General features: G+C 33.8%; 1 protein-coding gene across 1 annotated transcript in view; it reads right to left on the bottom strand.

Moving 5' to 3' along the window:
* Positions 1-14,510, bottom strand: part of LOC149528260 (alpha-mannosidase-like) — a 344,971-nt gene that overhangs the window by 231,752 nt on the left and 98,709 nt on the right. The window contains exons 15-16 of the mRNA XM_089811746.1: positions 5,452-5,677; positions 5,176-5,297 (exon numbers count right to left, since the gene is read on the bottom strand). Coding sequence (XP_089667872.1) covers positions 5,176-5,297; positions 5,452-5,677 — 348 coding nt within the window. The remainder of the gene's footprint in view (positions 1-5,175; positions 5,298-5,451; positions 5,678-14,510) is intronic.

The following is a 14,510-nucleotide window of genomic DNA, read 5'->3' as shown; positions in this document are numbered from 1 at the left end:
TATGTGGTGCTTATCAAGGTGTTTATTTGCTAGTACATGTAATTACATAGTCCATTTGGTGCATCTATTTGTTTCTTGGTCTTACTATAGAGATTTTAGTAACATAGCTTCCTCTTGCCCATTCAATTGTCATAGTGAGCCTTAAATGTGAAAATCTTGACATTTCTCTAGTGTTTTTATGAAGGTATAACAACAAATATTTCTTTTAATGAAAAACACTTTGCAATTTGAAAGGTATTTCAAAAGATCTAATCCTCCCAGACCCAATTAATGTGTACTAGCAAGAGTATATCTATAATGTCCCCATTTTTAGCAAGTTCCTGCAATTGGCTTGGTCAGTGCACCATCACGGCCCTCGTGAGCTAACAATGGGATTTGGGAGTCTCAGTTGTGGGGTTATAGGCTTTTCAACAGCCTATGGTTTGTTTTGGCTCCAATTGAAGGACTTACTAATTAAAGTAAGTCAAACTGTTGGTTCCGATGAGCTCAGTTTTATTAAAGGAGTTGACTGATGCTCTCATCTTTTATTTCAAGCTTCTGGTTTCGGGTCCAAGAACCTTGGACGAATGTTTATTTATAGTAAGTCACCCCATCAGGTTCATTCATCGTCTTTCGTCATCAAAATCACTCTAGTGTTGTCAGATTTTGATTCTGATGCTTCTTCAATTGTTTTCACTAGATAGGTGAATTATTATTATTATTCATCTAAATATGTTGAGGTTGCTAATTTTGTTGTTGTATGTTGGTCACCTCAATATCATAGCTCATTGGAATCAAGATGAAAAGTTTTAAATCGTGGGCACAAGAAACAATGGCCTTGTGTGTCAGAATATCATGTTATGGTAGAAAAGGTCATTTTTGGAGCCAAAAATAATTAATAAATTATATTATAAGAGCACTTTATTATATTTTAATGTTGTGTGGAGCAAGCTGCTTAAGTGAAGTTCATTTGAGAAACTTGCGTCATTTGGAGATTATAAATATGATGTCATTTGATGGGAAAGCATTTGATTGAATATTATTATTTGGTTTTGTTGTCTTTGTGACAGTCCTGAGGTTTTGATATTTGATGCCCTTGCTGAAGTAAACGGGTTGAGTATGAAATTTTGAGAAGTGAATTTATATCCACAGCTGAGGTATTGTGAACTTCCGAGATTTATCATAGTCTTTCAAAGCTGTACTTGCTATGGTTGAAAGACATTGTTGGCTATCAAATTGGTGATTGAATTCATAATTGGGCAATTGCAAGAGTTGGAGGGTGGAGTTGTTGTTTGGCGTTGGATTTCTTGTTCACACCAACACTTACCTTTATTTGCTTTGTCCGGCTAGTGCTGGAGATATCTATGTTTTGCTCCAGATCTGATGCTCGAATCTGTGAGGCCTGCAATTGCCTATGTAAGGGCCTGCAACCATAATTAGAGGCCTGTTGTTACTAATTAAAGGCCTGCTGCTAATAATTAGAGGCCTACAATTGTTTGGGAGAGACCTGTAACCTCTCTTGGAGGGCTGCATCTAAGATTGAGAGCCAACGTTTCATATTTTGGGTAACAGTAAAGTAAATTGCAGGGCTGTGGCTAGAATCTGGGCCTGCAATCGTCATTGGAGTCTTCATTTTGGGCGTATTTCAGATTGCCAGGCTGCACCAATCTATGGAGGAGGTCTACAACTCGTGATGGCAGCCTTGAGAGACTTTGGGAAGGCAGCTCATGTAACTACAACAGCTTGCATTTGATCGGCATTATCAGATTCTTAGAAATTTAATAATTAATTTGGATGTCCAATTGAATTTGTAAAGGTTTGCTATATGTCTGATTATAATTTCAGAGTTGGTGAGTATTGATAATTGGTTCAAACTTTGCAAAGTAAATTTTCAGTGGATAAGGAATTGTAATAGAGGCTTTCATATGAGTGCAATAAGTGTAATTTGTTGTCAAAGAGTTATTTTTCTATCATTGCATTTCAAGCTATCTCTAAATTCCACAAAAGGAAACAAATACACCCTATACAGTAAAACAGAGTTGTGCTCCGAGTGTTTAACAAAATGTCAAACTTTTGAATTGTGGAAGTGATTGACGTCTAAATAAGCTCTAACCGGTAGGGGTTATTTCAATATCAAGCATTTAACAAAGTGATTTTGCATTTCTATCACTGAAATTTGCTTTTAATTTATGAAAAGGCTCAAAGAAACTGACCCCATATAGAAACCTGTCTTCTTGAAATGTCACTGCAGCTAAACAAAACCTGGCTATAGATCATTAATTTGAATATGGAGTTGATTCGAATTTGGGATAAGTTTGAACTTTGGATGCTTAAGTCATAAATTTAATTGGCATTTTGCAAAGGGTTCCTCTCCAAATGGAGCAACAAAACCAATGTGGACTTACAGCTACACACCTACAGAAATCATCTACTCTCTACTTTGTGGATCTCATTGCTATTATGCCCATACATACAATTGTTGCAACTATCTAGATGTCCATACACAACTATTTCATGTCTTTAAACACCTCAACAGCTATTTCAGTTATGGGTTGGCATTCAAACACCTTCATAAATTGAAGAGGAACCATTGTAAGGACATTGTGTCCTAGTCTGCTCTTGGAAGCCTCACAGTTGTATATTTTATTTATCCATACCAAATCATCAAAATGAAAAGTCATCGTCAAATGGGCTGAAAATATTTAATATTTATAACTTTAGTGTATATTCTTCATAATGCATACATCTCCATATCTCTATCCTATTCCTTTACAAGCTACTTTGCACATCTTTACTCTCATACAAGTTTCCTTCTAAAAGTTTCTTAACCATCATTTGTGTTAAGAATAGTAGCTGCATAGAGATCTAATTACCTGATTATTGTTATGATTCCAATGTCAATATGTCTCCTGATTTGTGATGTGCTCTAAAGGAAATCTCTGCTGTATATTTTCCTCTTTATGTTATCTGTTTATGGTGGTTATTTTCCTCTGCAGTCTTCCTTGGCTCTGTTTGAGCTTAACAAATTAAAATTGGCCCCATATTTCTGTGTCCGTGTTTCATGTGTTTGTATTCTTTATTGGTTTGGGCCTCTCTTTTTGGTTCGTATTCATTATTGTCGATGTGGAAGATTACTCAATGTATGACATGGCATACAAGTCCACTATATTCTCCACCTCATCATTTAGCATTTCTAGCGGCGTCGGTTTTCTTATTCTTCTCTATCAACACTCCTCCTTATGCGTCAACTGAAATATGTCTGTGTGGCAGTGGTGTATGATTATGATGTGACCCTTCAAAGAAGAGTCAACACTCTTTTCTTAGTCCATTGTTTTGGTGATGGAAATAGCATTTTATTATTCATATTTGGAGTCAATCGTTTTTACTGGGTGCGTGTAAATGGTGATGATTCAATACGCTTCAGTAGCAACTTTCTGAGATATTCATTCAGATTGTTTATCATATATTGTGTTACATAATATGTGTGAATCAGGTGATGAGTGGTAATTTTTCTGGTCAGATTTATATATAAGTTTTATATATCAGAACTTTGAGAAGTCTCTCAACATGATTGCCATATTGTTTATCAGAGAGAATGATTTGTAATTAATCTAGTAAATGGTTTTCTTAACTTCTATTGATTGAATAATCTTGAGGATTCTAATCATAAGCTCGAAAAAATAATTGTAATTGTTTTCTGAGATTTCAAAATCAAGGATCTATTTTCGGTGGGTTGGGTTGTTTCCCTCGGTGACGAGGATTTTCCCCAGGATAATCTCAGGTGTTATTTGATTGTTTTGCCTTATTGTATTTATTCCTTATTTCTGGTTCAAATTTAACAATTTATATTCTATATATACATGATATTAACGAGTGCACAGTGTCTACAATTGTGGTAATCTCATTCTAAGCTTTACATACTTTCTACTTCCTAGTACTCATAACTGCTTGCCACTGTTTAACTTCCACTTATATCAGAAAATGGAATTAAATCCATAACCTAATGGATGAATCATGAAATCTAATAGCTCAATGCTGGAAAATGAGTGTTGATAGACATGAAGAAAACTGGAATGAAATCTTGATAACTAAATGGATACCCTGTCACTTGTATACATGTGTGTGTGGGAATTATTCAACAGATCAAAATTAACGAAGACTGCCAAGATATTGGTTGCATCATTTAGCCATACATACAACATGATACACTTGCTTGGTCACATTCATGGAACATATTTCCATATCAAGGGGACAGTTTGAAAATGAAAAGAATTGCCATAAGATAAGTGCAGTTACCTGAATTTTTATTTTGTGTTGGTTAAGAGGATTTCTAACCAGGGTAGATCAAAAGTTGAGATTCAAATTTTAAGCCCTGGATTCAAAGATATCATATGCTTTTTAAAGAAATTCCTCTAAAAATGTCAATTTGATTGTCACCTATTGTCAATTTGGATTTCCTCTATAAGCAAGTGTTCATTTTCATTCACAAATGCATAAATGACACATAAACCATCTTTTTTGGTCTTTTTAGTGGTCAGTTTAGGGTTGGGATAATCAAATAGACCAAACTGGGCCAAAAAACACTTGGAAAAAAGTCTAAAAAATCGTTTTGATACCAAATTTAGCCCAAGTTCAGCCACTGGGAAGCAAATTTTTCAAAATTTGCTGCAAATTCTGCCTGGGTTACTCTGACAGAATTTGCAGCAAATCTGTATTTCTGCAAAAGAATTTGGGCAGGATTTGACAAGGGCCAGACTTTGTACAGAATCGAACCAGACTTTAAGGGTTACTGGAGAGAATCTGGTAACTTAGTTTTTTATGGTTAAATGGTGCTAATAGTTGGATGGAGACTCACAAGGAGTTCTGCTGGCCACATAGAATGTCCCTAAGGGCATTTCTCTTTGTAGTTTGTACAGATAAAACTTAATTTCACATACCTGAAGCAGATTGCATAGTCTAACATTTAGATTCTACAGAAAGTAGTAAAGTACTATAAGGGCTTCCTCCTTGTCTTTTTGTGTTCAGGAATCAAAACCAACATCTAACATTGATCACATAAACAAGGTGATCGTATAGATCTGTAATCTAAAAGACAGATAATTTGTCGCCAATGTATCAAAGATAATATGTGTTCTAATCCTGCCAACTTCTACAGAAAAAAAAAAATTTTTAAAAAAAAAAATCTAAAATACATACTTCATCTTCATGGTTTCTAATCTGCTTCAGTAACCCTGTCGAATTTGAGAACACCATCTGTATCCTGGTTGAGTCCAGAATTATGTCGCCATTGAAATCTTGTGGCTTCATTGGCATGGTCCCTGAAAATAGTTTATCGTGATAAAATCCATGATGTGTGCCAAACGAAACCTCCCAGATCCAAATTCACAAATATAAACTCAAAAGTTAATTTAGAAGCAATAACACATTAAAAATTACAAGACTTGTCTTTATAAAAGGTTATTCATTTCTTACAGGATGCTTCAGTTTTTGTAGGTTTCATGAAATAGACAACATAACCAAGAGATGGAACTGCAACTTCAAAATACAGGTTGAACAATAATCCATCTTGAACTGAGACTTCTTGAAATGCTGTTGCATAATAATCATGGACTTCTCTCAATGCAGGATCAATTGGGACGAATTGTGCTTGTATTTTCCTCCCATTTGAATCCAGAATTTCAAAAGCAGAACTCGATACCTGCTCAAACAAGAAGTTCAATTAGATCTTTCTAATGTCAAAAATTTCAACCTTCTGCGTAATTTTTTGTTCCAACAAGTAGAAGACAGCCTATCGCATGAATGCTACAATTTAAAACTAGTAAAAATGAATACCATACTGAAACAAGTTTCATGTTGGACTTTTGTTATAAAGCTAACATCATAGACAATGAAAATGTTTAGAGGGTAATAAATGTGATGTTTTTAAGGTCCATGAGAATTGAGCAGAAAGCTACTGGAAAAACTGGGTATACTTTACCTGTATCAACATTTCAGATCAGAATCCTGCTAATGAATCATACAGTGTGATCTAAAATGTTGATAAAAATTAAACATAGAGTTTTTCCAGAAGCTTACAACTCAATCTCTAGAGAGCACAAATTCATTGAAATGCTATTTCAGAATATTGCAAGTTAACCTTCCTCCCAAAATCTTTACAAATGGTTCTTCAACTAGAGTCTGCACATTGATGTCTGTTTTTCTTTTTAGCTACTATCTCCATTTGTAGACCCAAAGAGAATAATCATTAATAGAAGCAATGCAATTCACGTCAGAGTGTGGCATCCGATTTTACTTTCTAAAGTGGAGCAGAAAAGAATTTAAATTAATTATTAAATATTATTAATCAAAGTTACTTTAAATAAAGAATATTTTAAGTCATTAAATAAAATAGGAAAAGAAACTGAATGATATTACTCTAAAAGTAGTTTGCGGATTGAGGATAATATGAATGGATGATTAATAATTTCATTTATTGATTTGAGAGTTTACTCAGTTTAATTCGTCTCAGGATTTGGAGTCTGAGAACGACATTTTTATCATGCAAGACCTGACCTAAATCGATTTGGAAGAATCATTCAGATTCTTCAGTTGGGTCATAAATCGAGATTTCCAGTAATCAGGGAGACAGGGAATGATAGGTTTTTTCAGAGGTAATGACAGAAAGGAGTTTTCTGTTATTTTATATTTTCTGCTCATGAATACTTCTTTGGTCTACCATTGATACCCTTATTTCATGTCATAGTTGGTAATTGCTTGTATATACCTCCCTGGCATGACCAGTTGATTATGTATGTATGTGCTTTACTGTAACCTGATCTGGTTTGTACTCTGGAGTCAGTGCATCAAAGATATTCTTTTGTACAAAGAGAACCTCCAAAATTCATTGGCAAGCAATAAGAGAAATAACTTAATTGATGTCGATTAGATTCAATGAGAGTTCTTCTTCCAGAAAATTTGTTGTTATGAAGATGCATTCTCTATCAGGGGAACTTAAGTTGACAAATATAAATGGAAAATTACCTAGCCTATTAATAATCATTTTTGTTTGTTTGGAAGTAATAAAGTGATGAAGTGATTCATTTTATACAGGTCTCCCTATTGAAGAGAAAGCCATGAATGTTACAATTATTTGGCATTGAAATTCATAGTATGCAAATAGCCATTGTCTATCCTTGACTAAAGAAGCAGAAATATGTTTTTCATTGCATACTTGGAGCGATATCTTTACTGCTTGTTCAAGGTGAACCAGTAACATCTATTCATACATCTATGCTTGCTGTTGTATTGAAAAGAGGAGTCAGGTACCTAATTATTATTTCTTGTATCCTTTTTGCAAATGAATATTTCTACATTTGAGTGCTATGTACTGGAAATTATTTGTGACTATTGATCAAAGTGATAGAGCAGTGGAGTAACATTATGCACAGATAATTCATTGAAAAAATGTCTTGCAATATATGTATAGCCAATAATATTTGCAGCAGCCGTAGTATATTGTATCGGGTGATTCATGGTCAATGACCAACTGGTGATATCACTAACAACTACTGTGGTAATCTGCACAGGCACATTTTGTAAGAGCCCCTGCTACGCTCTAACTTTTCTGTTGACTGATCTCTGTATATTTGTTTAAGCTTTTGGTGTTGTTGGTGTAATTAAATATTACTACTTACACTTTACTTGAGTTTAATTAGGATAATGCATTTTCATATTAGTTGTCATGTAGACACCTAGGAGTTTGCCTTCTATTTGAGCACATGTTGTTACACACCTCTCGTTGTGTGATACACCTTTGTATTCTTATCCCCTCATTGTTTGCACATACTTTCATGCACAATGGAGGATAATCCACCATTGGTGGACATGCTAAGTTGTTGTATGAATCCTAGTTGTCGTGCATTGCCTATATATTGAGGCACTTCTATATGCATTGTATCTGAATCTGAATATTGGACATCTGGATCCATTACCATTTGATCATTATTGTGATTCTCATTTGATCACCTCTTGTCTCTATCATGCTATCTCTTGCACCTCTATATCTTGGCATTGCATTCATTGCCTTGGGAAACTTCTTATAGGTGTTGTTGGGAATATGTGTTTTCTTTTTCAGAAATAAAGGATTCCAATGCAAAAAAAAACGGCTAATATGAATTAAGCTTTACACACAAGGATCTTTTAAACTTAATACTTCTCTGCTGATAATTACAATGTTTGAAATTTAGCTTGTATGCACTTATTTAAATTTCAGAATAAATAAGGAACCTGTAACAAGTTGGAAATAACATTGTTGGCTTGGTGGTATCACAGCTGCTTGGGAAAAACGCAAAAATTCCTTATGTGGACCACATGAGCTTTAACGTCAGCAGCCCTTTGATCGAGTCCAATCATTTCTTGGTGACATGGGCCAGATAATACAACTGTAGCATGTGGAATTGAAGTGTTGTCTCAAAAAGGAAACATGGCAATCATACAAGCTTAGACACATATCAATTAGGAGCTGTGAATGCTGGGAAATACAATATGTGGCCTCCACAACAGTTTCCCAATCTTCACAATGAATTCCCTCTTCCCTTGAAACCTCTAAACACATAAAACTTCTGATTTGTAGCAGAGGAAGCACAATTCAATGGCTGAAGGAACACCAACTCAAAGTGCAATGATGTTGAGAATTTACGATTCTCCCACCAATCGTATCCTCCAAACCCTTGGCTCAAGTTCTACAATGTCACACAAAACAAATGCATGCAGACGATGCCATTTGATTCCAGGCTCAGGTAAATATTTGCTTCCTTCTAAAAATGAACATTCGGCTTCACCATCACACAATCAACCTTCGGCATCATAGACACATTACTCGGGACATCCACAGCATAAGACATAAGGTTTAAATATTTGAATATGATATTTGATCAGATCTCCACATTTAAATATGCTTCCAAGTATACTTATAAAATGGACATTCAAAAGACTTGGGCTTTATCTGGATTAAGCCACCCTTTATTATTAATTAAGTAAACTTAATTAATAATATTGTTCACGTAATTAATAAATAATAAATTAAACCAATGGCTTGTGAAATGCTTCCAAGGGGTCTAAACAAAATTGAAAACCTCACCAAATGAATCCAAAACCCAAGTGCCTACCAATGATATCAAGTTAAACAGAAAGTACAAAGGCAGAATCTTGGACATCACCATGTTGAAGGGGAGAATGTCACCACCAACAAAGATAACTGAAACTTTGAGACCCTTAATTCACCACATTAGCCCCATGAGGGTCACAATGATGAGCTAACATCATCAAATTAAAAGGGGAAATTACACTCCACCATTCCCAAGATTGCTTGTCCCTTAGCAATTGCAATGTTGGAAGTTGCAAAATATCCTCTAGCTCAAATGTAGCATCCTCCACCAACATGTTCTTCATATTGCTTCTATTGATTTCTAAGCCCTCTAAATGTTATCATGCAAGGCCCTTGTGATGTCCTAAGCATCTTGTGGCAAATCATCAACACTAGGCACCCTAGTGTCACTGAAGAACAAATCCAAGAATCTTGGCGAATCATAACCATATAATGCTCTGAAGAGAGACATTTGGATAGACATTTGGTGAATGGAAGTATAACAAAACTCACGTAGATGAATACACCATACACAGGCCTACTATTGCCTCACCACATTGTTTCTAAGGTGACCCTCCACCCATTTATTCACTATCTTTGTTTGGTCCTCTGTCTGAGAGGGGTAACTCGTACTTGGAATTAACTTGGTTCCACATAATTTGAATAGCTAGTGCCAAAAGTTACTCATGAACCAACTGTCTCTATCATAGATGATACTCTAACGTAAACCATGCATCCTAGATACCTCACGAAAAAAAAGCTCTGTCACCTAATGTAGTTGTATAAGTGGTAGTAGTTGGAAAGAACTATGCATACTTTGTCAATCTATCAACAACCATGTAGATATCGTCTCTGTCTTGGGCTTTTGGCAAGCCCACTATGAAGTCCATTGAAATACACTCCCACTTCCTCACTCAAGAAGTCCAACGGGATAAGTACGCTCCTATTTATGACCTTTCCATGTGAATCTCTCTAACATGTAGAACGTCAAATTTATGACCTTTCCATGTGAATCTCTCTCGAACCTATATATGTCTTGAAGAATTCGGGACGACCAGATAATGGAGAATAATGAAAGGTCCTCAGTACTATCCTCTTAACACCCAATCCTAGGGCAAAAAATATCTTCCCCTTGTAAATGATCAACTCATTCAAAAGAGAGTATGTGTTGTCCTAAATAGTCTCATCAACAATGCCAGAATCCCACTAGTTCTTGGCATACTCTGAAATCATCAAGTGCCTCTAATCCTCTGATATCTCAGCCATAGAAGTCAAACGAGGGTGTCATGAAAGAGCATCAGCTACAACATTATGTGTCCCCTTGACATAAGATATGTAAAAATCATAAGACTATAACTGTAGTCCACTTCTGCTGACACTCATTTGGGTCTCATAGTCCAAGAAAATGCTTTAGACTATTATGGTGTGTTTTGATGCTAAATTTGCTATCCACTGAGTATTCTCTGAACTTGGCCAAAGCATGCCTAAAGGTCAACATCTCATTGTCATACACACTAAAAGCTATCTCAAGACCCCAAAGCTTCCTACTCCCATAAGCAATTGGATGGTAGTCATGCATTAGTATGACACCAATGCCCTCTCCAAAAGCATCACAATATAGCTCAAAAAGCCTAGTGAAATCATGAAGTCTTAAGTTTTTTGAACTTCTCAAAACACACTTGTGCCTGAGGAGTCCAAACAAAAGCCCCCTTCTAGATCAAATTTGTATACTTCAAAATCATCAAGTGCCACTATTTTCTAATATCTCGATCATAGAACTCAAACGAGGGTGTCATGAAAGAGCATCAGCTACAACATTATGTGTCCCCTTGACATTAGATATGTAAAAATCATAAGACTATAATCCAATTATGTTGACACTCATTTCGGTCTCACAGTCCAAGAAAATGCTTTAGACTATTATGATGTGTATGATTATGCCGATAGGCATATACAATGAGAGCAACAATTCCTAGCACGAGAATATTCCAAGGAACAATCCATGCAAGGAAAAAAGATTTGATGAGAGTTGCAAATGAAATTCACTTTTAAAAATTAATTTAAAATAGCAAATGCCATTTGCCATTCACAAACATGTTAATACCTAAATTAAAATATGGAATGCCATTTGGCAATCATAATTTTTAACAAATACAAATAGAACAAACAAAACTTTTTTTCAAACATTAATTTAAAATAGAAAATGTCATTTGGCATTTACAAAAATATTAAAAACCATATTAAAATATGTAATGTCATTTGGCAATCATAATTATTAACAAATAGAAATAGAAAATAAATTTGACGGGAGTTTCAAGAAAATTATATTTAGAAATTAATTTCAAATAGATATCTTATCAATAAGAAAGAAAATGGAGCAGTTACAGAATTTTAAATAAAATATAAAATTATTAAATAATAAAGCAATACCGAAATAATAGCTGACCGAACTAATAGGAAGCCAAATAAAGGCTAAAAAAATAGGACCCTAAAAAATAGAACCTGAAAAAATAGGGCTGAAATAATTTCATTAAAAATTTAAATATAAAACTTTTTTTTTTTAATATTTTTAGCACGCACATTCATGCTTTATTTTTGTGGGGAGTGGTGGAATTTGAAACAAATTTGTGGAATGTGAAGAGACATTCATTGGGGGATATGAGGAGCCTCTCACAAGTTATAAAAAAAGGCTCCTCATTTCATTTTCATTTTGTGTTTTTGGAGGGAGGAAGAAGTGGAGATTATTGGAGTAGATTGAAGTTTCTAAAGAGGAGTTGATTGAAGTTTTGGAGTAATTTTTTTCTAGGTGAGATTCATACCTTTTTTAAAATCAGTTTTGAATTTAGATTTAGATTTAGTTATGTATTTAGATTTAGATGTAAATTTAGTGTCAAAATTGGCTATAATATTCTACTTTGATTTAAATTTCAATTTCAATTAGTTTCTTTAGATTTAGAATTGCATTCAAAATTGTTTAGATTTATATGCAATAGTTTAGCCTTGCATGTTTGATTTAGATTTAGAATTGCATTCAAAATCTATTTGATTTATATATTTGATAATACTTTGCATTTGCATGTTTTTAACGTACATGTTTTAAATTAGTTTAAGATTTGCATGTTTCATATAAGTTTTAGATTTGCATATTTCAAAAAGAATTTGGTTTGCATGTTTTAGATTTGCATATTTCATAGTAGTTTTACATTTGCATATTTCAGAAAATTTATATTTTCATGTTTCATAATTAAATGTTATCGTTAATGTGGATGGCAATTTCGCCATATCAATGAAATTTGTATTTTTTTTAAGTTAATAATTTATTTAAGATGGACACTTCATATATTTAGTTTATGTTTTGTCATTATTCAATTAGATTATGTAGTGTTTTATTTAAGTAAATTTTCATTAAAAAAAATATGTATATAATGTTTATGTTTGTAATGTTTAAAAAGTGGAAGGCAATGCCACCATATTTATAACATTACAATCTAAATGTTTCATACAAAATAGTTTTGATTTTTTTTTTCTTATTTTGAACATTATTCATTTGAAAGAAATTATGTTAATTTCTAATACTTTTTTATTCTGATAATTTCTATATGTTGATGTTTGTTTATAAGTTTGCAAATTAATATTTGAGTTATGGATGCCATGAGTATAGAATCAAACATATTGATACTAGCCTAACTACTTCAATGGCCCCAAATTATTTCTTTCATATTGAGTTTGACAAATGCTTATAAATAATTAAAGAGTAGTGCACAGATATAATTAAAGTTGTGGAGAACGCAATATTCCCAATTGATTGTGTTGAGGAAATGGAAATAATGCAGATGAAAGATGCTGAAAATCTATGCATGACACATTTGCAAAAGTGGATGGGTTTCCCTCAATGACGAAAGAAATCTTTCACAATCATTGTTCAAATAAAGGTCGCAATACAATCCTAATCATTGAAGAATGTGACATGTATTTACACCAGTACAGATAAATGTTATGTATATAGTTTATTCTTGTCTCTGGTTTCAGACTTTTATTTCTAATTACTTGTTTTGGGAGTTCTGTTTCCCCATTGTTCTATGTAGCTTCTATGAAGAGGAGAACAAGAAAAAATAAATTTATTTTTATAAAAGATGTCTTCAATGGGCATGGCTACTAAATATGTTAAGAAATAAAATCAGAAGTCTACATAGATGTCCTTCATGATAGGCATATTTACAATTCTTAATCATTGCAATAAAACTTGCATTACCATTATTAAAAATTCAACAAAATATAATGTTCTCACATCATCGTGGAGAAATGTTTTCCATAAAATTGATTCTTATCTATTTTTTCACACTTTTTACATCATCTAAATGGTTGTATTGGGACTTATAATTTCCCTTTCATGAACAACATACAATTAAAAAAATCCACATAGTTCAAGTCAGTTTTAAAACCTATATCCGAATTTTGATCATAGTTCTACTCCAAATACCCCAACACTATACCTAAATCTCATGCTTCCCTTAATTGAGTCCCTTGTTTTAGTGTAATATTTAACCACTTAACTACCCTAACTATAACACTGTTGTATAAATGAAATTGTAAACCTCGGATCCTAACTCTATATGTGACCATACCAAGCATTTAGTAAATTATATACCCAACCTTAACCCTGCATCTACTACTAAATAGAAATAATATTATATTTATAATAGGGGTATGTATATATATATATATATATATATATATATATATATAGAGAGAGAGAGAGAGAGAGATTGGGGGCATATCTAGAAACAAGAGGGGGCTCATATTATGTTTTTTATAGAGAGATGCTTTTAGTAGAGAGAGAGAGATATAAGGGTAGAGATAGGCATATGATGGTGTATCTAGAAAGAGAGAGAGATTAGTGGGTGTATCTAGAGAGCAAGGGGGGAGAGAGAGAGAGAGAGAGAGAGAGAGAGATTAAGGGTGTATTTAGAGATGTGTGTGTGAGTGTGAGAGAGAGCAGTGATTAATGGCAATCTCTAGAGAGAGTGGGAATGTAATGTTCTTGTTATAAAATAAATAATAATTTAATCTTTGTAACAAGTTGATTGATTTATTTTATCTCAGACCCATTTTTATTTTTGTCTTCATAGTTTGTGTCACCATCGACTATCTTTGTACACCCTCGGAAAGATTTTCACGATGGGTATTTAAGCACGGCTTGTAGGAAGTCTGTGGGTATGTTTGGATTATATTTTCTTTGTATTGCAGATTCCTGTTAGAGTTCGGATTGTTCACCATTTCGGAAGTGAAAGACCTTCCCTATTTGGCTCATGCGGTTTCGGTGGGATTCAACCCTCCCCCTATTCCGTTGTTGCATTGTACTTCCTCGCTCGGACCTGGTAAGTCGGAGCTCCATCTTTGGCAAATA

The sequence above is a fragment of the Cupressus sempervirens genome, chromosome 11 (assembly GCF_028749045.1).
Source record: "Cupressus sempervirens isolate cs-2001-9-10 chromosome 11, ASM2874904v1, whole genome shotgun sequence".
Classification (NCBI taxonomy): Eukaryota; Viridiplantae; Streptophyta; class Pinopsida; order Cupressales; family Cupressaceae; genus Cupressus; species Cupressus sempervirens.
This window is presented reverse-complemented; position numbering and strand designations above follow the sequence as displayed.